Source organism: Drosophila ananassae, chromosome 2R (genome assembly GCF_017639315.1).
Source record: "Drosophila ananassae strain 14024-0371.13 chromosome 2R, ASM1763931v2, whole genome shotgun sequence".
NCBI classification, from domain to species: domain Eukaryota; kingdom Metazoa; phylum Arthropoda; class Insecta; order Diptera; family Drosophilidae; genus Drosophila; species Drosophila ananassae.
Genome location: NC_057928.1, coordinates 25,632,374 through 25,658,282, shown reverse-complemented (window position 1 = coordinate 25,658,282; position 25,909 = coordinate 25,632,374). Strand labels below are relative to the sequence as shown.

The following is a 25,909-nucleotide window of genomic DNA, read 5'->3' as shown; positions in this document are numbered from 1 at the left end:
AGAGATATCAACATTTAAATGACAGTCGATGCGTTAGTTAAATTACTCGAATTAGTTATTTCCCACAATTGGTTCTGATGCTTTTTTTTATTTTTTGAAATGGTCTCAGATTTTATTTACAATTGTGTAACATCTGTTACACTTATTGAAAAGCTCTTTTAAAAAAACTGACATCCGAGGGTACACTGACACATACATTTCATAAAACTTTGGATTTAGCCAAAATCTCTTTGTTTTTTCAAAAATATAATTCACAATCAGAGTGATGTTTGATTTTGTATATTATTTTAATATTTTTTTACAAGTGTATATATGAAGTAAGCTATATTAAAGGTATATATTTAAGGTATATGGCATTCTGAAGAATAAATGTAACCTCTAGATAGTCTTTGTTTCCTTAGAACTCTATGACTCCGGGCAAGTATTTGTCAATCAGACTCTGGTAATAGGGCCACAGAGCCTCAATATCCGGCACCACCTCGCTCTTCGTGTACAAGTCATAGCGACTAGAGGGAATTGCGATTATTGGATTTATGTTACAATCTTAATGGCAGGATATTAGTACTCACTTGAAAATTAGGACCCACTTCTTGGTCTCAGCATCCTTGGGCGCCTCCAGGTGCTTGTAGTCGCCGCCGTTGTGCCACGGATAGAAGGAGTGGAAGCGGATGATGTTGCAGGCCACGTCCGGCAACTTGGTCTTGTTGTGCTTGAGGACGTTGTACATGTACTCGTCGTGGCCCCAGGACATCAGCAGGTTGTCCACTCCACAGTTGGGCTGGTAGATGCCGTACTCGGTGTTGTAAGCGGGGTTGTCCCCATCCGGGTTGCCCTCGAAACTCTCCTCCCGGTAAACGATGCTATCGCCCCACCGGCAGCCCACGGCGAAGGTATCGCCCACCACCGCCCACTGGGGCTCATCGTAGAAGGCCATAATCTTGCCCAGATCGTGGATGAGGGCGGTCAGGTGGAGCCAGTCGTGTTCCGGGAACTCGGCGCGTGCTCGCTCAGCTGCCTGGAAGGCGTGGATGATGTTGGGCAGATCCAGGTCAGGATCGGACTCGTCCACCAGGTCGTTGAGCTTCTCCAAGGCTTCGCGAATTGTCATCTTAATTGTGTCGAACTTCAACCAATGGTCACGGCGTCCTTAGGAAATTATAATTTTTAATAAATATTTGTTTTTGATTTATGGCTGCTCATATGTCCTTACCCTTGACAAAGTCCACTGTCTGGTTCAAGTGCATCTGGCGATAGGTCTGTCGTACGCGCTCCTTCAAAGGATCTGTGGTGTCAATGCTGTAATCCCTGAATTTGGAGGGATTTTTGTCGGCGAACGTGGGCTCAGGGCGCATCAGCTCCGAGGGATCCAGCAAATTGACATGGTTCTAGAATAATTCGTTAAATTCCTTGTTATTTAAATATTCTGAACTAATGATTTGCCTCATATAGTTCTTACCTCTGCAAGGATTCTCATTTTAAAGGGATATGATTATTGGTCTGGAAGTAGTTTTTCAAATAGTACCGGGCACTTGAGCGACTAACTCGCGTTTGAAATTGTTCTCGGCCTGGCCGCTCACTTTTATAGTCGCTGGGCCCTCGGAAACTCAATGGAATTCACAATCACATCGCATCGTATATAGTAGATGTTTCTCCTCTTCTAAATATACTCAAAATATGATTTATAGTACATTTGTTATTTTCAAAACACGAGAGTGGCTTTTGCAGCTTCCCCCGGGCTTCCCATCATTATCAATACGAAATGCTGTAATTTATATTATACTTATAAGAGTCCATGCCGTTCCTAAAAGTATTAAAATTTGTTTTTATCAGAAGTCTTGGTCGCCTACATAACGCCCGTCGCTGATATCAGGAGCTGCTGCACAAGTCCATAAAACTGGAAGCTGCACTTGACTGATAATGTTGTAGTTCATTTTTGTTTTATTGTATTATGAGTATATCTGGATCAAGTGCAAGGCCACGGCTTTGGAATACGAGACTTGACGATCGCTTAGGTCGTTAATGGTTTTATTGTCAAGGCCTTCGATTGCAGAATTCTAGAAGGCATAAGATTCTTGCGTTTTTACGACTTTACAAGTACTTTAGTTCAGCTGCAATCCGTCCATCTTAGAGAAAGTTATCATGAGGCTGGCGAGTGGCTGGGCTTTGGCTCAAATGTCACGCCTCAAGCCCCTAAAAAATTCCTGCTCCGATAGCTCTGGTAGTAACCTTGAACAACCGCCAGGAAAGCCACAAAACCAGAGCTCCAGGCCCAGCTCCCATCCAAAGCTCTAAATGTAGCAACAAAGACCTGGCAATCTGGGTACACAGTCATCAAGCTGAAAATTAATGTGCCATCAAGGGATTGCCTAAAGAAAAGTTATCAGTCGTCTCATGACGTCGATCCCATACGATCCGATCCACATCAAATCGAATCCGGACTCACACACGCCGCAAGTGCGAACTACAACTTGAGATTTCACACTGCCCACGAAGGGGCGGACTGATCGCTCTCGGCTATATATTCTATATACAAAGTTGGGCAGATCTGGGCCGGAGGGGCTTGTTCTATGGTTCCTCCCAAGACGCAGTATCGCCTCCGGTGACGAACACCAGGGGTCAGTTTGTAACGGTTGGCTGTCAATAAACCTTATCGTTCATTAGGGGAGCGGTTCGGCACTCGAGGGTATTGGGGCGGCAATGGAAAAGTTTCATAATATTTATATTCCCTGGGATGCTGGTGTCATCAATTAAGTCAGAACGTGCCGAGGCGAGGGTGTCAGCCTATAAAAATAAACGGAAATTGGCCATGCAATGCAATTGCCTTTTTTATGGAAATGACATTTCTGGCTCGCAAATCTTGACGCGAGCCAGAAAGTTCTAGGTCACTCCATATCAAGCAGATCCATCTCATTAACAAACAATGATAAGCTAATTAGAAAATGCCAGAATTCATTCTATAATTAACCAAGAGGTTAAACGTAGGAGTCGAAAGGTCGCAAGGACAAGGCGTCCAGACGCAATGAGACAAACAACGATGATCAATCCGTTTTCCACACACAGTGGACCCTGCCTATGGCCAATTTAATCGACAGTGACTGCTCAGTAGAAAATCAAGTGCATTTTAGGGGAGGTCCGCCGTGTTTACTACTGGGCAAAAGTGATTATCAATAAATCACATTTGCGAGCTCGACTTTCGCCAGACGAACTCTTCGGATTGTTTCAAAGTTGATATTTCACTGATAGATTTGTGCACATGTTTGCCATAATTCACCAGGCCTTGCTGACAGCAGGAGGTCAGGAGGTCATCAAAGTACTCTAACCTACTCTGCCTGACTAGGATCTCTTAGTGGCTGATATTCTGGGAAAGCATTTCTCCTAAATGTTTCGTGAAAACGAATCGTATTGTGGGAATGGCCCGAAAGTATGCTTTAATTAAAGTTACAGATTAATTAAACTGACAGAAACGATAATCTATATATATAAAAGAACAACGTGTTTTATGTTACACATCTTATAAATCAAGAACGGAAGAACAGATTTGAGTGAAAATTGGTAGGGAGGTAGCTTAGAGCCAGGAGAAGGACATAGGATACTTTTTGTCCCGTTCGACAGCGTTCCTCCCTTTCCTCCCTGGCCCATACTTTTTTATTTAGGCAGACAGCTAAGAAGAAAATGTCAAATCAGTTACAAACGAAGTCAAATTCATAGTCAGGCTCTCAAATTTAACAACGAACCAAAAAGATTGTGTTGCGCTGAAATCAATATTAAAACTATTTCTATTAAATAAATAATTAACAAGTGGATTGAAGTGAAGTGAAGTTTAATTAATAATGCCGCGACCAAGACGGTCGAATCTTTCCCGACGAAGCCGTAATGCAAGAACAATACAAAATATTGCATATGAAAGGACTGAAGAAGAACGAGAAATTGCACGTGAACAGCGCCGCAATAGTATGGCTCGACTTCGTGCTTCTCAAATAGATTTCAATTTGCGACGCAGATATTTAGCTGATTTGAATCGAGCTGCGTTTCGATACGATTGCAGCAATGATTACAGCTTGCATCCTAGCGTTTGCATTGGGCAAATGGACGTTGTTTGCGAGTATTGTGGTGCATTAAAGTTTTCCGGAGAAACGCCTGGATTATGCTGCGTTAATGGTAAAGTGAAATTGCCAGTGTTGACTCCGCCACAAGAGCCATTGTATTCATTGCTTTGCGGCGAAACACAAGAATCACGCCACTTTCTTGCAAATACTCGAAAATACAATAGTTGTTTCCAAATGACGTCATTTGGGGCAGACATTATCGAAGAAGGAGGTTTTAATCCGACATTTAAGGTATTTATTTTTGTACTTACATAGAATGTAGTTAAAGAATCTGGTTTTTATTTTGTAGATACAAGGACAGATTCACCATCGAATTGGATCATTACTACCTTTCGAAGATACACAGAATAAATTTTTACAAATATATTTCATGGGCAACATGGAAGAACAACTTGATCGACGCCTAGGGATCAATGCAGGAATGAAGCGAGCAATTCTTCAAGACTTGCAGTGTCTGCTTCATGAACATCATGCGTTGGTCAGGTTGTTTAAGAGTGCTTTAGAGCGCATGCCAAATGATGACTATAAAGTTGTCATCAAAGCAGATAAACGACCATCTGGAACACACGAACGCACATTTAATGCTCCAACAGTAGACGAAGTTGCCATCCTGATTGTTGGTGAACAATTTGAAAAACGCGATATTGTGCTTACACGTCGCGATACTGGGCAACTGCAACAAATATCAGAAACTCATCGATCATATGACGCATTGCAATACCCACTGATGTTTTGGAAAGGAGAAGATGGATATTATTTTAATATTAAAATGATAAATCCATTGAATGGTAAAGTAAACTGTATTATTTGCCTTTGAAATGGTTAATTATCAAATTTTTAATTTCAGGTGAAGAAACTACAAAGAAAGTTAGCTCAATGAATTATTATGCATATCGTTTGATGATTCGTCAAAATGCTGACAACTATTTGCTGCGGTTTCGTCGATTGTTTCAGCAGTATTGCGTTGACATGTATGTAAAAATAGAAACGGAACGTTTAACATTTATTAGGTTGAACCAAGCCAAACTGCGTTCTGAGGAGTACATCCATTTACGCGATGCAGTTAGTACTGAAGGAAATGCAGCTAATATTGGTCGATTAACTATTCTGCCGGCGACGTACATTGGTAGCCCACGTCATATGCATGAATATGCACAAGATGCAATGACATATGTTCGTCATTACGGCCGGCCAGATCTCTTTATTACTTTTACCTGTAATCCAAAATGGATAGAAATTACTCAATTGCTGCTTCCCGGACAAACATCGAATGATAGACACGACATCACAGCACGTATATTCAGGCAAAAAATTCGGTCCCTGATGAACTTTATTGTTAAACAACGCGTCTTTGGAGATACTCGATGCTGGATGTATTCAATCGAATGGCAAAAGCGAGGCCTGCCGCACGCACACATTCTTATTTGGTTAGTGGAAAGAATTCAGCCTGACCAAATAGATGATATCATATGTGCCGAGATTCCTGATCATGAAGTCGATCCAGACCTACATGATGTTGTTACTACTAATATGATTCATGGACCGTGTGGTGCCATCAACCCCCAATCACCTTGCATGGTCGATGGAAATTGCTCTAAACGATATCCACGGAAATTAACGGCGGAGACTGTCACTGGCAACGATGGGTATCCGCTGTATCGGCGTCGATCACCAGATGACAACGGTCGAACTGTCACAACGAAAGTGAAAAGAATGGATTTCGTTGTCGACAACAGTTGGATTGTTCCATATTCGCCACTTATTTCTAAAACGTTCAAGACACATTGCAACGTTGAATACTGCAATTCAGTTAAGTCCATAAAATATATTTGCAAATATGTCACGAAAGGCAGTGATATGGCGGTTTTTGGATTGCAATCCTCGAATAACAACGATGAAATTTCACGCTATCAAGTTGGTCGATATGTGAACTGTAATGAAGCGATTTGGCGTATATTCGGATTTCCCATTCACGAACGTCATCCTACTGTTACACATTTGGCGGTGCATCTAGAGAATGGTCAACGAGTATATTTCACGGCTTCGAATGCTATGCAACGTGCTGAAACACCTCCAGCAACTACATTGACCAGTTTTTTTGCAATCTGCCAAAGCGATCAGTTTGCACGAACTTTGCTTTACTCGGAGATGCCACGTTATTATACTTGGAATAACGTGCTTAAGTGAAGAGCAACCTATGTACTAAAATACAGAAATAATAATGAATGATTAAGGAGGAGAAACAAAGAATATTGTATACCCACAAGTATTAATTAATTTGAAAATTATTCTTTTTTGTTTGACTTATTTTTTATGCGTGCAACAACAATATGCCACAGCGAAACGTGGCAGGGTACTGCTAGTATAATATATATCCCATTTTATTATTTAAGAATATCAATCAGCTATTTGATTGATTACACTTGGCTTTAAGCCATATTTATCTTTCGTGTTTGATTGTTTTATTTAAGCCATTTTTTGTGGATTCAATTCCTATAGGTTGCGTGCTTATAATGGTTTTTATTTTTTTGCTATTATTTTGCCAAAAGAAACAGTCTGTGAATAAAATCCGTGTGTTTGTTGGTTGGTTATTTATTTTAAAGCGTCAATAAATGCTTTGCCAGCCATCACAAAAAGTGTCAGTATTTTAAACATTTACATTTATATTTTTGACTGTCAGATGCCAGCACGTAGTTCATTTTATTATCTTTGTTTTTTTTTTTCATTTGTAACTTTAAAGTTAAAACTAAGCTTCGCTTAAATCGTCATCTTTTAGTACAACTGCGAGGAGAGTAACCAAAAATACGGTTTTGAAATGGGGAGTCCTTTCTCCAGCAGATGAGTCCACAAACAGTGGAGCTTCTTCTCGGTTACTGTAAACGGGTCTGTCATTCAGGGGTTGTGTGGGCCTGAAATTATTCTTCAGGTGATCATCGTGGGCCGTCAGCAGGCGAAAGGCATTAAGCTGTAAGGAAATCTTCAAACTAATCACATAATTTAACAAAAAAAAAGGATAATCCACCTGCTTTTCGGTTATGTCAATGGGAGTCCGAAAGTCCATCCAAATCACCTCTTCACTGCATGGAGGAGTGGTCAAGGATCCTGTGTAGGTGTAGTAATTGCTCAAGTCCTTGGAGAAATACTGGCGTAATGGAAATGTCCTGGTTATCTTCACGGATTGCCCTTTTCTTTCGATTTGTGGCAACAAACTTGTGAAATTGGAGTAGCCCCCAGTTGCAGTGCTACTGATCTGGAAATGGAGTTATTCAATAAGAAAAATAATGTTTCTATCAAAAGACTCACCTGAAAGAAAAAGGCCATCACGGCAATGCCATGGTCCTTTCCCAAGGCACTGGCAAAGCTGGGATACTCCAAATTCCTCAGGACCACGTGCAGCTCTGCGGGGTAGGCATGGTTGTCGATCTTGTCCTCACTACCCACCGTGTCGTTCTCACCCCAGTGGAAGTGGAACTGCTTGAACTGATAGCCCACAGAGGACTTCTCGGCCAAAGGACCTCCCTTGACCCTGGGCGCTTTGCCCTCATTGAAGCTCATCTTGACCAGGACCGTGTGCCCGTTGTTGGTCACTAGCATGGCCTTGGGCTCGACGTTAAAGTTGTGGAACTCCAGCTTGGGATAGCTGTTCTGCTTGACACTCACGTGGTTTATGTTGATGGGGCTTTGGTGCTTGCCAGTGCAGCGGGCGTACTCCTCGCCCCAATGTGCGGGTCCTGATCTGCCCTCATAGCCAAAGTCCTGGGCCCGAACGCCTCCTGCCAAAGCTTTATATAAATAGGAGACTATTAATAAACCTCCCAGAGGGATTCAAGGCCCTAACTATAAGTTAAGCTAAGTTATAAATACGTCGTGTGCACACTCCGTTAATGAGGTATTTATTGTCTTTAGTAATCAGCTCAGTTTTAAGTTTCCCGGCACATGTAATTGTCCAAAAAATTAGCAGCTTGTCGTAGTTCCTCGGAAATGTTTCCCCAGAAATATGGTTTCAGCAAAGAATGCGGGGCTCTGATAAAATAAAATTTCTTGTCCACTTTTTACCACAACGTCCCATAAATTGTTTTTAGTGTCTGCGTTTAAACAAACTAATTTGACGACAGTAGCAAAAACAAATTCTCACAAAATTAGCACATCACCGATTTATTTATCATTAACAGTTTCACGATTTTGGAGCAAATTTCAGTCAATTTTAAAGGAATTTAAATCAACGGAATGCTAAGTGAATCGGATTAAAACGAAAAAATGAATAGTATCTAATTTGAGCTGTGAATGGAGGTAATTATAGTTATTATTTTCATTTGATTTGTCAACACTCATTATTAGGTCTGGTATTTTTTAATTTTTATTATAGAGTTAGTAAGCGATGGTATATATATGCTCACCGAAAACCACAAGGAAGGCAATGATTGCTCCACTTAAGCCATTAGCATTCCGGTGGCAGGACATTGTCTTCCTTTGAACTATTTTTGGTATCACTTTTTACGAGGTGGCTTGAAGGAAAAGCTTATAAATAATTGGCCGGATTCCGGAGACTCGACTTGTGACTATTTTACGTGTTTCTCCGCCGAATGATGCCTCACAACTGCTTTCATAGCCGTAGGAAAGTGCCAAGTTTTCTCACTTCCTAGGGGAAGTTTTTGTTGTTTTTTTGTTTTCTACCCAAAACATCTACCCAGACATCTGGGTACCCAGACATCTGGGTAGATGTTTTGGGTAGAAAAACACTTACGACTTTGAGATAGCCTTTAAGTTATGGCTTAGAATTAAGGAAATTTATAGTTATAGAGTTTTAAATATTTTGGTATTAAGACACTCTATAATTATTAGTTTCTATTGCTCCGAGAGTCATGTCATTTCTATATTGTATTCTAGATAAAATTAAGATGACTTCCACAAACTTCAGAAGCGAAAAGCCAATTTAACATAAATATAAAATCTTTATTTATTAACAACTAGCAGTACCCTGCCACGTTTCGCTGTGGCATATTGTTGTTGCACGCATAAAAAATAAGTCAAACAAAAAAGAATAATTTTCAAATTAATTAAATTCTGTAATACTTGTGGGTATACAATATTCTTTGTTTCTCCTCCTTAATCATTCATTATTATTTCTGTATTTTAGTACATAGGTAGCTCTTCACTTAAGCACCTTGTGATACACGACATTTTTTGTTTTATTATCAGGCGCAAAAACAAACAACGCAGATGGTCTTCCGACCCGTGAACACGCCACGTATAATTGACCATGGGAAAAACATGAATGTTCTAGATTTAAACCACAAACTTTTAAGGATTGGCCTTGTGATTTGTTGATTGTCATGGCAAATGCAAGACGTATCGGAAATTGAAGTCTTTTAAATTCAAACGGCATATCGGTTGGGATCATCGGGATCCTCGGAATGAGAACTTCCTCACCTTTGAATTTTCCTATCATTATCGTAGCGTAAATTACATTGTTCATCAATTTACTAACCACCAAACGCGTACCGTTGCACAGTTTTGGTTGGTTTATGTTTCGAAGCATGATTACTACGGAGCCAACCTTTAGGCGTAAATTGTGCGGTGGTAAGCCAGGCACGTCCAAAGAGTTTAAAAATTCAATTGGATAGTTGGTGGCTTCATCTTCATTTGTGACGCAGTCAATAGATTTGAATGAATGCATTGTTCCAATGATCTTATTTTGAATTATGTAGTTCAGGTCATCTACATCTTTATTCTTAGCCGCTAAAATTGCTCGCTCACTCAATCATTCATTATTTTTGTAGTTAGAAATAATATTTGGAAATACATTGTTGATAAGTTCGTCTTTTGATGAGACAAAATTACAGAAATTATTTGGAAATGATATTAAACCGCTCGATTCTATCTACAAAATAAAAACCAGATTCTTTAACTACATTCTATGTAAGTACAAAAATAAATACCTTAAATGTCGGATTAAAACCTCCTTCTTCGATAATGTCTGCCCCAAATGACGTCATTTGGAAACAACTATTGTATTTTCGAGTATTTGCAAGAAAGTGGCGTGATTCTTGTGTTTCGCCGCAAAGCAATGAATACAATGGCTCTTGTGGCGGAGTCAACACTGGCAATTTCACTTTACCATTAACGCAGCATAATCCAGGCGTTTCTCCGGAAAACTTTAATGCACCACAATACTCGCAAACAACGTCCATTTGCCCAATGCAAACGCTAGGATGCAAGCTGTAATCATTGCTGCAATCGTATCGAAACGCAGCTCGATTCAAATCAGCTAAATATCTGCGTCGCAAATTGAAATCTATTTGAGAAGCACGAAGTCGAGCCATACTATTGCGGCGCTGTTCACGTGCAATTTCTCGTTCTTCTTCAGTCCTTTCATATGCAATATTTTGTATTGTTCTTGCATTACGGCTTTGTCGGGAAAGATTCGACCGTCTTGGTCGCGGCATTATTAATTAAACTTCACTTCACTTCAATCCACTTGTTAATTATTTATTTAATAGAAATAGTTTTAATATTGATTTCAGCGCAACACAATCTTTTTGGTTCGTTGTTAAATTTGAGAGCCTGACTATGAATTTGACTTCGTTTGTAACTGACATTTTGACATTTGACATTTTCTTCTTAGCTGTCTGCCTAAATAAAAAAGTATGGGCCAGGGAGGAAAGGGAGGAACGCTGTCGAACGGGACAAAAAGTATCCTATGTCCTTCTCCTGGCTCTAAGCTACCTCCCTACCAATTTTCACTCAAATCTGTTCTTCCGTTCTTGATTTATAAGTTGTGTAACATAAAACACGATGTTCTTTTATATATATAGATAATTTAGTGCTACAAAGACATAAGTTAAAGTTGCAAGAAACGAAAGCATTTAAAGCAAGCATTTAAAATCACAACATGCAAAACCAGGAGGTCCTGTTACCCACAGGACTTCCTCTAGACGGATACAATGCATTTGACAGTCTCGGCGAGAGGTGCTGCATAATTTATGAGTTAGGGTATCGTGCCAGCTGAGCTTCGTTAATTTGGTTTCAACAATCCACCGACCTGTTTGCTTGTTTGTTTTTCCCAGTTGATGTAGGTATATGCGCCCGTCCAGGGCATTAGAGGTCGTTCCTGTTTGAACAACAAACAGTGCAGGCGAACAAGAGCAGGACATGTAAATTGCGGCGCTTAATTAGACGGTTCAGCACATGCTAGGCACTTAACAATTGACCTTCGATTTCCGGCCACAAAACTCTAATTAAAAACCGCTAACAGCGGAGACGCTTAGCAAGGTAACGAGGCAGAAACAGGGCAGCAGGACGAGGGCGAGGGAGTGCCAGGACCTCCAGCTGGCAGCAGAGTTTTCTGCATTCACAAAGGGAATCGAGCCCATTTTTGTTATGGGAGTATCAATGTAATTTTTGTACAAAATGCGATCGTTGAGCGGTTGGATGGGCCGGAAGTTGTTCTTCAAGTGATCATCGTTGGCGGTGAGCAGACGAAAGGCATTAAGCTGGAAGGAATATACAAAATTTATAATAAAATACAATAAGAAATGAAATCCTAACTCACCTCCTTCTCTGTAATGTCTATGGGAGAGGTAAAGTCTATCCAAGTGACCTCCTCACTGCACGGCGGAGTAGTCAGGGACCCAGTGTAGCTGAAGTAGCTCAACAAGCTGTTGGACACATATTCCCCCAAGGGCAAGGGATTGCTCATATTCACAGACTTTCCCTTCCTATCTATCTGGGGCAGCAGGTCTGTGAACTTTTTATACCCATCCGACGAAGTGCGGCTAACCTGAATCAAATAGTAAGTCATTAGTTTATTTTCGACAGCATTTAGGCGGGATCAGCTCACCTGAAAGAAAAAGGCCATCACGGCAATGCCATGATCCTTGTCTAGAGCACTCGCAAAGTCCGGATACTCCAGGTTCCTCAGGACCACATGAAGCTCGGCAGGGTAGGCGTGGTTGTCGATCAGATCCTCACTGCCGATCGTATCGTTCTCGCCCCAGTGGAAGTGGAACTGCTCGAACTGGTAGCCCACTGGAGACCTCTCGGCCAGAGGACCTCCGCGCACCGTCGGTATCCTGTCCTCGTCGAAGGTCATCTTCACCAGCACCGTGTGCCCGTTGTTGGACATGTGAATGCCCTTTGGCTCCACGTGGAAATTGAAGAGCTCCAGCTTGGGAAAGTGCTTCTCCACGGCGTTCACCAGGTCGATGTTGATGGGGCTCTGGTGCTTGCCGCTGCACCGGGCGTACTCCTCGCCCCAGTGCTCCGGGCCATGTCGTCCCTCGTAGCCGAAGTCTTGGCTCCAGACGCCGCCGGTAGCTGAAAAGCCAAACACAGACGGTTAGCCAAGTCGCCGAAGGAGCTAATTAATTGGTAATATAGGGGAATCGGTGACATTATGTGACAGCCAGAAGTGGGTGGGTCGAATCGGCGATAATCAATCAAGCCATCAACTATTTTCGGTCGCGGCGAAAGTTATAAATACACCGAATGTGTGTCGTTCAAATTTTGCACTTTTATTAATGCGATGCCGTCTGTCGTCACTGGCAATCGGCTCAGTCGACACTCCGGACTAGTAATTGCTCTTTTAATTAGCACAGATCTGACGGCAATTATCCATGTAAAGTTTATGGCTCTCAACGGAAACCTCTGTGAAATATGCGACCCTTGAAAAAAGGGTGCAGCTGTCTCAATTTCACATGCCTATTACCCCACAAAATCGAATTTGTGAGCCGGCAATTAAAATTTTTTATTTATGGAAAATTTGGGTAAAGTATGGTTTAATTTTCATTAACGAATGCTAAGCATTGGACTTCCCACGATTGCTCACACGGTCATTAGTCGGATTAAATTGATTGGGATAATTGAAAAGACTTGGCAAAAACCACCCGTTTTTTGTGGAGGATCATGTGCCGAATGAATGACCGCTGACAGTGAACACCGTGGACACTGGTGACGAATACTAATCAAGACAGAACACAGAATGACGGTGGGAAGGTTGAAGATCAATCAGGTGACCGGTTCGTAACTGGCTATAAATAATCAAAAGACCTATCGCTGGCATGTTCTAATACAACTACCATTTCCTGAGATTTCTTGATTTACAAGGAAGATAGTAAGGTTTTTAGATCTTTAAATAAGACATGAACTTAACCTTTATGGATGTTATAGGCCCTAAGCTATACATAAATGTTTCATACTACCATTAAAAGTCTAATTGTATTTTTTCATTGCTCTGTTAACTGTTCAAATATTTGCGATACTTGATTATAAAAACGCCTGCCGCCGACTACAGATGATAGTGAATAGAGTTTTTGATTGCAAGGCAAACGCATTTTCGTCACATGTTTGATTAAATTAGGGCTGTATCTCACCACAAATCAAGATCGAGGCGGCGCAAATCGCGAGAGAATTTAAACTCCACATTGTTTTGATTTTTATGGGGGACACTAGACCACAAAGTGCCTTATCAGGCTGTAACTACTCCGGGCACTGCACAATTCTTGCGGCTTTCTGGCTGTTTGATGTCTCACTGCCCAGTGGCTTTTTAATGTTATTTTTCACTCCGTGCTCACCCGCCGAACGCGGTCACACAACTGCGGTTAGAGCCACTGAGACCCCGCCACTTATATCACTTCCCAGTGGCTTTGTTGCTGGTGGGTTGCCAATTGCTGGATTGGAGGGAAGGGGGACTACCCAAAGAAGCGCCCAGACCCACGAAATCAATTTAAAGCCAGCAAATGCCGCGGCACTAAAAAGGTTAACCATTTCGGGGTGCCCCGACCTAGTCTTCACTTTCGAAATGGTATTCTTGGAATACGCGTTATAAAATTCCACTCAGAGCCCCAAGTACTCTCCAACTCGTACTCTTCCCATGGAGCACTTTTTATTGTTTACCTATTTTATTTGTTTTAAGACTGGTCTCCATGACTTTGGGCTATCCTTCATTTAGTTTAAAGACTGAAACGCCAAAACAAAAAGTAATTATACTTTACCATGATATACTAGGCACTATATTAGGAATTTAACTATTACATTGATAATATTCCACATAGATAAGGGGAGCCTCTGGTACTATCTTTGACACAAAACTTTTAAAGTTTTCCGTTAGTTTTTGATTTTAGATAATGCCTGTTAGATATAAGGTATCAGAGGGTATGCCCGGATGCCCGGGGACTTTGGAAACATAGTCTTAGGAATGGCATAGGAATGGCTAATGACTAATCTGCGTGCTGGAAATGAGCCACGATGAGTAACTCCAGATGAAGATACAACAAAGCCGTGTAGTCCAAGGCGGGGAAAGACCCTCGCAGGCCGAAACTGGAGAGTTAAATTACGTCGGTTCCGAGTGTATTTTTAAGAAACACTCAAACGTCTTTGAGTGACTCGGAGTGGACGGGGGTTACAAAACCACAAATCGCCCCACACGATCTTCGACAGCAACACCAAGTGGTATTGTTCATTTTGTGGCTTCCAGCTATAGACTATATGGACTATATAGACATGGGGACAGAGTGAAGGGTTTATCTCTCTGGGGCGATATTTGTATCTGGGCGGTACTTAGTCTGATTGCTTCGGTGTTTATCTTTGCATCACATGTCGCAGCCGCAAATCGCAGGTCTCTGGAAACGTACTGTTTGCGAGTATATTGCATATTTAATGCCATTACTATTGCATGCTAATCGCATTGTGTGTTTTTCACTGCGTAACCAATTCCCTGGGCATCGGCAGCCTTTCGGGCCGATGAATAAAATTCATTCAATTAAAGCCCTCAAACAGATTAACGCAGTGGCAGTTCGTACGGAACTATTAATTATAATCGAGCTGGGCCTACAGCTTATTAAATTATGATAATGACAGCTAGGGCTTGCTGTTGACGATTCTCGGAGCCAAATCGATTTCTCAAAACTCAAAACCATAGCTACGCACTTGGCCAAAATACTCTGACTCATCAGAGTTCGGCTTGGCAGTGGAAATTTTTCCCCAAAAGCTGTTAAGCATTTGCATTGTAGTCCGGGTAAACTTTTGGGCTACCTACGACTTGGCCGAAAGCGAATATTAAAACGACCTCCATGATATGTCAAGCGGGAACATAAATGTCTGGTTCCGCGAGCACAAAGTCCGCAATCTGGAAAAGTTGAGCCGAGAACACTTACGCTCACGCCCCCATTTATAATAGACTCTTTTTGTATTCTTATTTTTTGTACAAGTCACTAATTACTCTGCCAGGTTGTCGGGTTGCCAGGCTGCCAGGCTGCCAGGGGGAAGCAAAAGGTTCCACGGAACCAGAAGTAGATATACATATACGTATAAGCCCCAGCCCAGAGACAGAATCAGAATCAGAATCCGAATCAGAGAGAGTAAGTGCTTTTTTCTTGCTTTGAGTTCAAAAAAATTATAACAAAAATACACGACGAATGCGTAAAATGTTGTATAATTTAGTGCCACAAAGCACAACTTTTAATATCTAAGCCGGAAAGATGGCACAACCTCATGGCTGTGTTGGTTTAATATACCCTAAAACGGTCTACTTTGGTGAAGTTAAGAATAAACCCCAACCTACTTCATGCTGAAACAATGGCTTAAATTGGCTTAGACTGGGGACCCAACAGGCCATGTGGTTAGAGACTCCCCTGCAGGAAAGTGTGTTTATAAGTCAACTTGAGGAACTTGTTGCCCCTGATTACAAGCCCTGACTTTGGCCAAGTTCAACCGAGAGCACTGGCAGAGGGGAGGAGATAACCCAAATTTACCAAACCGAGAAGCAAAACACAAATAAAAGTATAATCGGCACAAATGTAAAGAGTTTCAGCGGGCAAAGGCAACCCCGGAGCATTAGACGTAATTGCGACCCGGTCTGTCGTACTCCAGACGATGAGAATCGCAATCATTGTTGGACAGGTCAGAGCGGACGTATATATCAGCTATATGATGATGTAGAGCTGTGAACAAATTCAAGCCGGCAGTAAGCACAGAATCAACCATCATCAGCAGCCACATCAATAATCATTAGAATTAGACTGGTTGGCATTTGCCCAAGAGGCAGGGGCTGGGGGTGCGGCTGGGCTAGAGCTGCGGCCTTTATCCATATTTATTTTTAATTAAAGTGCAACTGCCGGCGAACTGCGGCTGGCTTTGCTCAATTTGCGGCTCTGGAAAGTGGTGCACCCCGATATGCCAAACCAGAAACATGTTGGCAGTTTGTCATCGCCGTTCGAAGCCAACTATTTTCATTTTCCTGCTGCAGTCGACAGCATAAATATTTTTATGTGAAACAAAAATGTAATATACAAAGCTTCAGAGCAGGGTAATTTGGCCTTTATGTGCCCCGGGAGTTGATTAAGTTTTAATTAAACGCTAAATTAAACTACTAATGATCCCTGGAGCTGATTCTTCGCAAAACTATCATCATAAATCCTGTTCATTTAAAAATTTAAATGAATTCCCGCAAAGCCCTCACACATTGAACAGGTTTCCCCCAACGGGTTGTGGCTTTCCTGACACGCACACCTGAAACCTCAATGGTCTCGAAAGGCCGTGTTTTAATATGTTTTAATGGCTCGTGAATGAAAGCCGACTGGCCGACCAATGACTGGCCATTTAGCAGATACAAAGATACAAGATACAGAGACCACACATCGACCGTCTTCGTCTGCCGAGTTCAAGAGCAGCCCACAAGTGGCAATAATGAAATGTAAAAAGCCTTGGCAAACATGGGCCAGGACTTGGCTTGCCATTTAAGAGCAGAGCCCAAACACACTTTCTCTTTCGCGCAGGCTCCGCATTTCTCTTTTCCCTGGCGAAGGATGCCGCCGACAAGCAACAATTTTCATTGATAAAAACACCAGCTGCTGGGTCCTGTGGCTCAGTCGTACGCGAGCCTTCAGACAGTCAGTGCGGTCAGCTCCGGGCTTCCAGCGGTTCACTCATTCCGGTCAGGATTCCAGCCCCTTGGTGCCGTTGATTGGTTAATTAAAAATCGCGTATACGCCGCGTGTCAACAAGCAACTCATAGTCCGCGTAAGCCGTCAAAGGAACCACAAAAGCCGCTTAAAATTTGCGAGCATAACTTGGCCGGATTTTCGCCCATAATCGAGTTGCAGTTAAGATTAAAGTTTTGTGTCCGGTTGGCGCCACTTGGCCAAAATGGCGCTGGCCAACTTTGATGACAAATTGGACGGCGAACTTTGTCCCGCTGTGCTCTTTCAAAATAAATAAGCTGCAGAGCTCCATAAAGAAACAATTGCACAATTGAAGTTTTAAGAAAGTTACTGACCAGAAAAACATAAATAGTGATTTTTAAGCTAAGCAAGAAAAACAAAAATCAAGGACTTTCAAACAGGTGAGTAAATTCTGCTTTTTACAGCGCTGTCTGGATTTGCATACTCGCAGTATAAACAAGGACAATTGGAGAATCGAACTCCTTTGATCTCAGTTCTTACCCCTTTATTTGACATTCAATTTGTTGTGAAGCTGTTTACTTTCCCAAATTCCGTCTGTTAACTCTTTACAATTTCGATCACTGTCACTATTTACTTTTCAAATAAATTACAAATGGGAAACTTTTGGAATTGATTCATACGATTTGGCAGATAAGCCTGCTTTGAAGTTTATGCCAAAAATGCACAGAACTGGCTTTGAAATTCATTGCCCGACTGATTAAAATGACAAATTTAATTAACTTTCTGTTTTGCGTCAAAAACAAAACCCAAAATCCTTTGTGAAGAGCTGCACTATGTCCTTGTTGGTCAACTTCTCTTCATTTCAGCTAATTTATCCTTTAAATTATTATTATTTAATGTTTACACATTTTCACAGATTCAGAAGTCCTTTGTGTTTAATATTTAAAGCGTTTCACTGTTCAATTAGATGTGCAAACTTGTTTAGGAGAAAATGTTTACGAATTCATAACTTAATCCTGTTTGCTTATTTTTATTAGCCTCTTAAAGAATCAAATGAAACACTTGAACCCTATTTTGGACCCTAAGAGGCTTTACCCATAAGTATGGCCTAATGGAACGCCGTGGAAAAAAATGAGTTTTCGAATTAATGGGCAAGTGGAAAGGCTCCGGCACGGCTGCTCTCTTTCTGGCCACCTTGGGGTCCGTTCGGATGATTTGTTTTCGGCTTTCGGTTCTTCCTTTGTTTGACTGACACACCTGAGTGGTGACGAGCTTTGTGGCTCTTAGCCAGGCAGCAAAGTCCTGGCATCTCCTTGCAGCTGGCATCTGGGGTGCATAAGCCCCTTGGAGAGGTCCTCAGATGGACGTCAGTCTCATTTCTTGGGGCGCTTCTTGAGCAGTTGGCCTCGCCGAGTCCTCTTTGGATTCCTTGGAGATATGCGGTGCCCCCGGTTCACTTTTATTTTCCTCCCCCCAGGAGGAAAACCCTTCCCCTCACACACTCGCACATCCTTTCGCATATGTAGTGCTGAGTGCACTTGACTGTTTCGCCCACATCCTAGACCTCCACATCGTGCATCAGTTGACGGTTCGCCGGCCGGCCACAATGGGAATCGTATCTTTAAGGTGCTGTGGCTTAATTCCGACCAGATTGAATACTTGACATGCTGTAATGCGGTACAGATCTCGGTTGTGGCCAAGAGCTCTGCCTATCTCAGTTTTCTTAGCCATCAGTTAGGGCATTCATAACTATGCCACTGAGAGAATGTAATTTTCATTAAAATCCTTCTCTGAAAGGGTTAACATTTCTCATTTTTTAGCAGCCCTTAGCCTTAGGAGTCCTTAGCTGGAAATTTTGTTGAACAAGTTGGCGTAAATAACGCTTCTAATGTTATTATTTATAAAATGAGCTTCCTCGTAATTTGCTTGTGGCACTCACAACTACATAGCACTTGGCAGCAAAATGACTATTTCACTATTAACCCTTGGTTAGATATCTTATAGTAGACTTTGTAGAAAGAGGTCTGGAAAATTAGTGCTTAATTAATTCAATGTTTTAGCAAGCTACCATATTTTATCCCAGTGCCAGCTATGCCGTTTAAGTGCCTGTTGATGATGGCGGCCTGAAACTTTCTGTTCTGTCACAGCCTTGGGGCGCAGCCATTGCATTTAGAAAGCCACCTCCATCCTGCAGCCTACATCTCATCGCCCTCTGGACTGGATGGTGGGAAACGTGGCGTTATGGTTAGCCGGCCCAGGGGACAAGCCGGCTGAGTGCAGATGAGGACTGCAATAAACTGGCATACATAAGTGAAAATTGTGAAATGAATACTGACTGGCGCGAGCATAAATCAATACCCCCATGGGGGTCATGGGCTCTCGTGGCAACACAACAAAAAATGAAAAGAATCGCAACAGGGAGGAGCTCCCCGACTAGGATTGTACCTCTAACAGCTGTTTTTTTTCCATTTATGCTGAAATCAAATCCCAGCAGCCCTGGCTACCCTCCGAGTTCTAGAGGTGGTGGCACATTACACGTCTGATCCGGACACATGTGATTCCACGCGTGGGTTAGCTTCTTTGGCTGCTCTGGCTCAGCAAAAATTTGATTCCGCAGCAAATATGATTTAAAGTGTCTATGGAGCGGACGTGAGCTTCAACGCATCCCTACTGGGTGTCCTCTAAGCCCAAACCACTCACAATTTGCTTTCGTTTTTGCATATTACTAAATTTTCAATGCAAATTGTAGCCCGTTGTTGCCTTATTCAAATTCATTCATAAAGAACTACGCAAAATTAAAAGGGTGCTCCGGGGTCAGGAGGAGTGTGAAATTAATTCAAAGTCGTACTAATCACAGAAACTTTCTCAATTGCCAACTTTTCCCTTGGAATTTTTTCTAATATGTAAATAGAACACGATGCCTGTGAGTTAGTAGTAGTTTTTAAAGGCTTAAAGTCGAAAAAATTTCTGGCTTAAATAAGCAGTTACAAATACATGTATTTTAAGCTTCCATTTTTAAGACGCATTCCAAGGCATATCCTTGAAACTAGCCCAATGGAACGCAATTATTGTGGCAACTTCTTTGTGGGTAACGACGAGGAAACTGATAGCCGCAGAAATTGAAACTTAATTTAAATAAATTATGCTCGCTCTGCTGGGAGCGTTGTTAGCGATTTCCAGCAGCAAGTGGCCGGGTAATTGTTTCCGAGCAATCATCCCGCGGCTTCTGCAAAAATTGCGGCAGGAACGAACAGAACACTTTAAACCATTTCCACTCATAATTAAATATCGAGTGCGGACGGAATTATGGCGGCGGAAAAACAAAGGGCCAAATGCATTTCCATCTGGTAATGCGAAAAGCTTGTGCAACCAGCCAAAAGCCGCATATCCGGAATGCAAAAATGTGCGCCTAAGTGATGGTTCCGGCTTTGTTTAGGACTCGCCTGCTAGCCGCTCGCCTGCCTCTGATGTCCTTGCCGAATCAACATAAAATGGATGTGTCCAAGGACCGGCTCTTAATCGAATCAATTTTGAATGCTCTAGAAGTTATTGGTTCTCCTACATCTGTCTGCTTAGTTGAATCCTTTGAAGCTGATGAATGAATCCTAGAATCACGTTCTGTCACAGCAATTGCCTTCGTTTCAGAGTGTCTCTCATGTTCAGAATTTAATTTTGTTTTTCAGAGAGATACCCCATTCAACAGGTTACGGCCAATTGCTTGCCAAAAAGAACCACTTCAATTAAGCCAATCATTGAACTGCCAGGTCGATCTTAAAGATATTTAAAGTGCTTCTCTAAGGAGTCTTCCTGGAAGGACCTTCGGAACCATTAAAAACTCGTTCGAATTGCCAGACGACCTCTGTAAGCAGCTTGCCACTGTCAACATGTTGCAAATTCCCTTGGCAAACGAAAACGAGAAACATACTCGAAAGGATATCATTCTGAATGATTAATTGCCAATGGCCCCTTTCCGACTCCGGAACGAACCAAAATGCATTAGATTTTTAATGAAACCGATTTCGCTTTCAGTTGGAACAAATGGCAAACAAAAAGTGGCAGCACAACCAGGCAACTCAAGAGCAAAGACAAATTTCAATTGGCCAATTAGTGCTATTTAAATGGCACAAAGCCCGCTGGCAAAACAAAACCAATTCCCGTTGTTCTCAAAAGCGGAACTATGCATATAGTACTCGTGTTTTTAAGGGACACCGCCGTCAACTGTGCTTTTTGTTGTTCCACAAAGGCAGCGAGTTAAAAGCGCTCGAGCATAAATTTGAGGGACTTGGGACACGAAGCTGGGTGCTGGGGTCACGGGTCACTCTACTAGAGCTTCATCCTGACTCTGAAGTTGTTCTTCAGCTGCTGGCAGTTGCCATTTGGCCGCTGGATAAGTTTTGCCAAGTGCTGTTTATGCTGCGCAAAAGTTTAGCGTTGTGTTTGAGTTGGAAAGCACTTGCGGCGGCCCTCAAATTATGCCTGCCTTCCGGATTCCGGACTCCGCCCAGGACTCACGTGGACGCCTGCTAGTTATTTAATAAGCAATTAAGTTTCTCTAATTAAATACGCCTGCTATGGGATTTACATAATAAGCACCTCGACTATCTCGGCCACTGTTAATTGATTTTCCAGCCATCCGAGTCCGAATCCGAGTCCTGTCCAAATGTAATCTTTGTGGCAAGTTCCAGTACTGAGCGATTTGGTCTGGCCGGACAAACGAATCCTTCCAGATCCTAGTGTCCAACGTAAATATTTGATTAACAAGTAAATAATTTTGCAGCTTCAAGACCTAAGATGCAATGTACATAGATTATACTGGTTTAATGGTAGATGTTGTTTAAAAGTTTCTCCGCATTGTTCGCACAATGTTATTGGATTTCAGCTGTCAAGGACATCCTCCCACCATCGGAATTCCCTTGTAGAATTTTGTAGAAGAAAGCCAAAGTCAACTTTTTACAGTCTCCACGGGAATCCTTTGGCTGCCGGGATGAATTTTATTCAGCCTCATTTAACCCACTTAGCAGGAAGTAATTTAATAAAATACCTGCCTGTGAATAGAAAATAATAAATGCAAATGGCAGATATTAGGAATACCTCCTCAGTTTTGAAGTTTAGTTGCTTGAAAGGAATACTGCTATATTGTAAATCCTTGAATTTAAGGAATTGAAAGTAAACCTAGTCAAGCAACCTCATACGCTTAATTAAATCAAGATCCGGAGCTAAACTGCGTTTTTATCTGTCCCCATTTCAGCGTCAGAGGCCAAGAGCTAATTGCAGCTAACCCGATTGGCGGAGAGCAAACGGAAAATGCTTCGTGACACCGGTAACCACTATCCGGGACTATCTGCGCCACCCCTGGCTTCCTGGCCGCCAGCTCCTGCACCACCGAGGACATCACCGAGCCCTGTGGTTGCGACACGCGCCGGCCTTGCCAAATGCGGCATTCGAGGCGCTTCCAAGTAAACAAGCGCAGTTTCCGCGTCCACCTGCCCGGCACGTCCTGGTACGACATTTTCGGGGACTAGCGACCACTACCGACCGGATATGGAGGCCATCATCCTGTCGACTCTGCCCTCATTAACGACCAATGCTTCTGGCAGCAGCAGTCACTGGCTAACAGGGGCGCTCTCCCTGCCCGAGATTTTGGCCAACTCGAGCGGGAGTCCAAACACATCTTCGGCGGATACGGGCTCAGGGATCAACTTGTCGGCTAGGGATGCTGACAGGCATTTCAACATCTCCACGGAGGCCAGGTAATAGAAATTAATAATTCTTGGAGTTCGGAACTATTCTCCAAATGCCAGCGGAAAACTAATATGGATTTATTGTCTACATCAGCAATTACAGCTACTACCCGGGCTATATCCACTACCGCGACAAGTACGACCTGAGCTACATTGCCAAGGTCAACCCTTTTTGGCTGCAGTTCGAGCCGCCACATTCGAGCACCTTTTTGGCCATGGCCGCCCTGTACTGCCTCATCTCGGTGGTCGGCTGTGTGGGCAATGCGTTCGTTATCTTCATGTTCGCCAACCGCAAGTCACTCCGCACTCCGGCCAACATCCTGGTGATGAACCTGGCCATCTGCGACTTTCTGATGCTCGTCAAGTGTCCGATTGCCATCTACAACAACATCAAGGAGGGCCCGGCTTTGGGAGACGTTGGTAAGCTTGACGTTTCAGTTGCACTGAAAGAAATTTAATTAGGGGATAGTTAATAAAGTTTGGACCACTTTTGACTCGTTTCTATGACATTAGCAGCCTTAGTACAACAATCCTGCGTAGCATTTGAAGTAACCGAAATACCTTCTTCACGCTCCATTGCAGCCTGCCGCATCTACGGATTCGTGGGCGGACTCAGTGGCACATGTGCCATCGGTACCCTCACCGCCATCGCCCTGGACCGGTACAACGTGGTGGTGCATCCGCTGCAGCCACTCCGGCGCTGCTCTCGCCTCCGCTCCTACCTGATTATCCTGCTGATCTGGTGCTATAGCTTCCTGTTCGCGGTGATGCCTGCCCTGGACATTGGACTGTCGGTGTATGTGCCGGAGGGATTCCTGACCACCTGCAGTTTCGACTACCTGAACAAGGAGACGCCGGCCCGCATCTTCATGGCTCTGTTCTTCGTGGCGGCCTACTGCTTCCCGCTGACGGCCATCGTGTACTCCTACTTCTACATCCTGAAGGTGGTCTTCTCGGCCGGGCGCATCCAATCGAACAAGGACAAGGCCAAGACGGAGCAGAAGCTGGCCTTCATTGTGGCGGCCATTATCGGGCTGTGGTTCCTGGCCTGGTCCCCCTACGCCGTGGTGGCCATGATGGGGGTCTTCGGCCTGGAGAAGCACATAACGCCGCTGGGCTCCATGATCCCGGCTCTGTTTTGCAAGACGGCCGCCTGCGTGGATCCGTACTTGTACGCGGCCACCCATCCGCGGTTTCGGGTCGAGGTACGGATGCTCTTCTACGGACGCGGTATCCTGCGTCGCGTCTCCACTACCAGATCCTCCTACATGACCCGCTCGCGGTCCTCCTTCACCCACCCAGCGGGGAGGGGGCGGACGGCGGGACGGGACGGGATCACCGCATGGAGACCTACCTGATGAACAACAACCTGATGATGGTGCCCGAGGAGACGGAGGAGAACGAGGAGATTGTCGTCGTGGCCGAGATCAACAACTCCGTAAGCAGTGCCATCGAGCAGAGTAAGTTCTGATGGGAGCTATCAGTTAATTAGGTGTAAGGATATATAGTGGATGTATAGCTAAGAACTGGATGTCTCCAATATAACTGTTTGCTTTCCTGTCTTGCTAGTTTATAAGAAATAGTAAGGAACATAAATGTAACAAAATATTGTTTATCCTTTATCTTCCTATAAGTTATGTATCATAATATATTCTTAGACTGTAGAAAATACTCAAATGGAAATCTTGGCTGTCTCATATCATCATCTTGGAAGCCAAATGAGTTTTATTGTGTTGCCTAATTGTTAACTCGAATTAAGCCACTGGAGAGGGGGACAATACAAATAGGATATAGAGTGAACAGCTCAGGGCTGAAGGACACTCGAAGGACTTGGGGGACAACCAAAATAATAAACAGAAATGAAGCAGGGAATTCCCTCGACAGTGATATATCATAAACACATAATGAGCTTACCGCATGTTTGAAGTGAGTGAGAGACAGAGGGGGCTAGTGAGTCGGCCTAGGTCCGAGTTAGTACAAAGGATGTGTGGAGGAGTAGCAGGATCGAAAGGGCCAGCGAGGTAATTCGATAGAAAACTAATAAATAATTTCAGGGAGAGTCGTGGCAGGACGAAGGATTAGGATTTGCATATTGTTTGCATTGTAGCTTGATATGGGGGAAGTCCTTAGTTCGACTGTTTCGCAATGGCAGCGCTTAGACAAATTAAGATCCATTCAATGTTCTCTGCAGGAACACAGACAACAGAAATTATTGTACCAAATATAAGAATAAGCCAACGACTCTGACAAAGTCGATGAGTACTTGTACCTGCGAGATTAATACAAGGGCGGAGCGATCGAGTATCGCAACTAGTTGTAAGCCAAGTACATAACGAATTTATACTCTTGTTGTAGATGCATCGTTTTTTACTTGTACATACGTTTAATGTCACTCGAATCGGGAATAATGGGCCGGAGAACAATGACAGCGGCAGATGAATGAGTCGTGGCCAGCATTTTAATTACCAGAATACAAAATTTAAGCCATTGTTGGGACAAACTAATATAGACGTATACATAGTACATATATTTCCTTGGCAGCGCCGTGCAAGAACAATGGCCACGGCTGTTTGTAATTGTGCTCAAAATAAAATTGCACAAAAAACTGTTGTTAGAAAAAGAAGAACGAAATACCAGATACAAGTGGACGACTGCGAGGAAGGGAAAACCCATTTAATTAGCATATTTAAGATGCACTTTGACAGAATTTCTCTGTCCGCCTGCATTGTGTGTGTTTCACTTAAGCAGCTTGTATTCCAATTAGTTTAACTCGGTAATTGTTTGTGTTATGCTAGTTTTTGTAATGCAACCCCAGCAATGCCAAATAAATGTGTGAAGTTGCAACAAATAAACGCGGATTTTCATTCTCTGGGGCTTGGGGATCGAGGAGGCACTGGGCAGGCCAAACAACAGGTGCAGAGGCACATAGTTGCGGAAAGGTAAGTAACCGAACTCCATACATATTTATGTTGAATGGCAGTTAACGGCACGTGACTCCGTCGCCTGCTTGGGCAGCTGATAATGCACCGAGGAGGGCCCACGGAGCGTATACTTGATGTGCCATTGAAGCCAAGGAAGCCGCACATGCATTTCCCAGTATTTCCCGGCGCGCACCGTGTGGCCCGAAGAGAGCGCAGCTGAGAGCCGGCAACAGTGCGCGCCA

General features: G+C 43.1%; 4 protein-coding genes across 4 annotated transcripts; 1 reads left to right on the top strand and 3 right to left on the bottom strand.

The window, feature by feature from the left end:
* Positions 1-263: 263 nt before the first annotated feature.
* On the bottom strand, positions 264-3,502 carry LOC6507438 (inositol oxygenase). The gene is made up of 4 exons (XM_001955985.4): positions 1,457-3,502; positions 1,211-1,385; positions 570-1,146; positions 264-506 (listed from the first exon to the last, which is right to left on the bottom strand). The coding sequence occupies exons 1-4, from the start codon at positions 1,472-1,474 to the stop codon at positions 398-400; spliced, it is 879 nt and encodes a 292-aa protein (XP_001956021.1). The 5' UTR covers positions 1,475-3,502; the 3' UTR covers positions 264-397.
* Positions 3,503-6,766: 3,264 nt separating this feature from the next.
* LOC6507437 (carbonic anhydrase 1) lies at positions 6,767-8,777 on the bottom strand. Its single transcript, XM_001955986.4, has 4 exons — positions 8,504-8,777; positions 7,410-7,888; positions 7,129-7,356; positions 6,767-7,071 (listed from the first exon to the last, which is right to left on the bottom strand). The coding sequence occupies exons 1-4, from the start codon at positions 8,565-8,567 to the stop codon at positions 6,853-6,855; spliced, it is 990 nt and encodes a 329-aa protein (XP_001956022.1). The 5' UTR covers positions 8,568-8,777; the 3' UTR covers positions 6,767-6,852.
* A 2,130-nt stretch (positions 8,778-10,907) lies between these two features.
* Positions 10,908-13,721, bottom strand: LOC6507435 (carbonic anhydrase 1). The gene is made up of 4 exons (XM_001955987.4): positions 13,478-13,721; positions 11,947-12,422; positions 11,659-11,886; positions 10,908-11,599 (listed from the first exon to the last, which is right to left on the bottom strand). The coding sequence occupies exons 1-4, from the start codon at positions 13,527-13,529 to the stop codon at positions 11,345-11,347; spliced, it is 1,011 nt and encodes a 336-aa protein (XP_001956023.1). The 5' UTR covers positions 13,530-13,721; the 3' UTR covers positions 10,908-11,344.
* A 2,276-nt stretch (positions 13,722-15,997) lies between these two features.
* Positions 15,998-25,586, top strand: LOC6507624 (opsin, ultraviolet-sensitive). The gene is given in 5 exon segments (XM_001955988.4): positions 15,998-17,445; positions 22,254-22,755; positions 22,841-23,166; positions 23,329-24,042; positions 24,045-25,586. Coding segments are annotated over 4 exon segments (1,422 nt in total). The 5' UTR covers positions 15,998-17,445; positions 22,254-22,546; the 3' UTR covers positions 24,218-25,586.
* Positions 25,587-25,909: the final 323 nt, after the last annotated feature.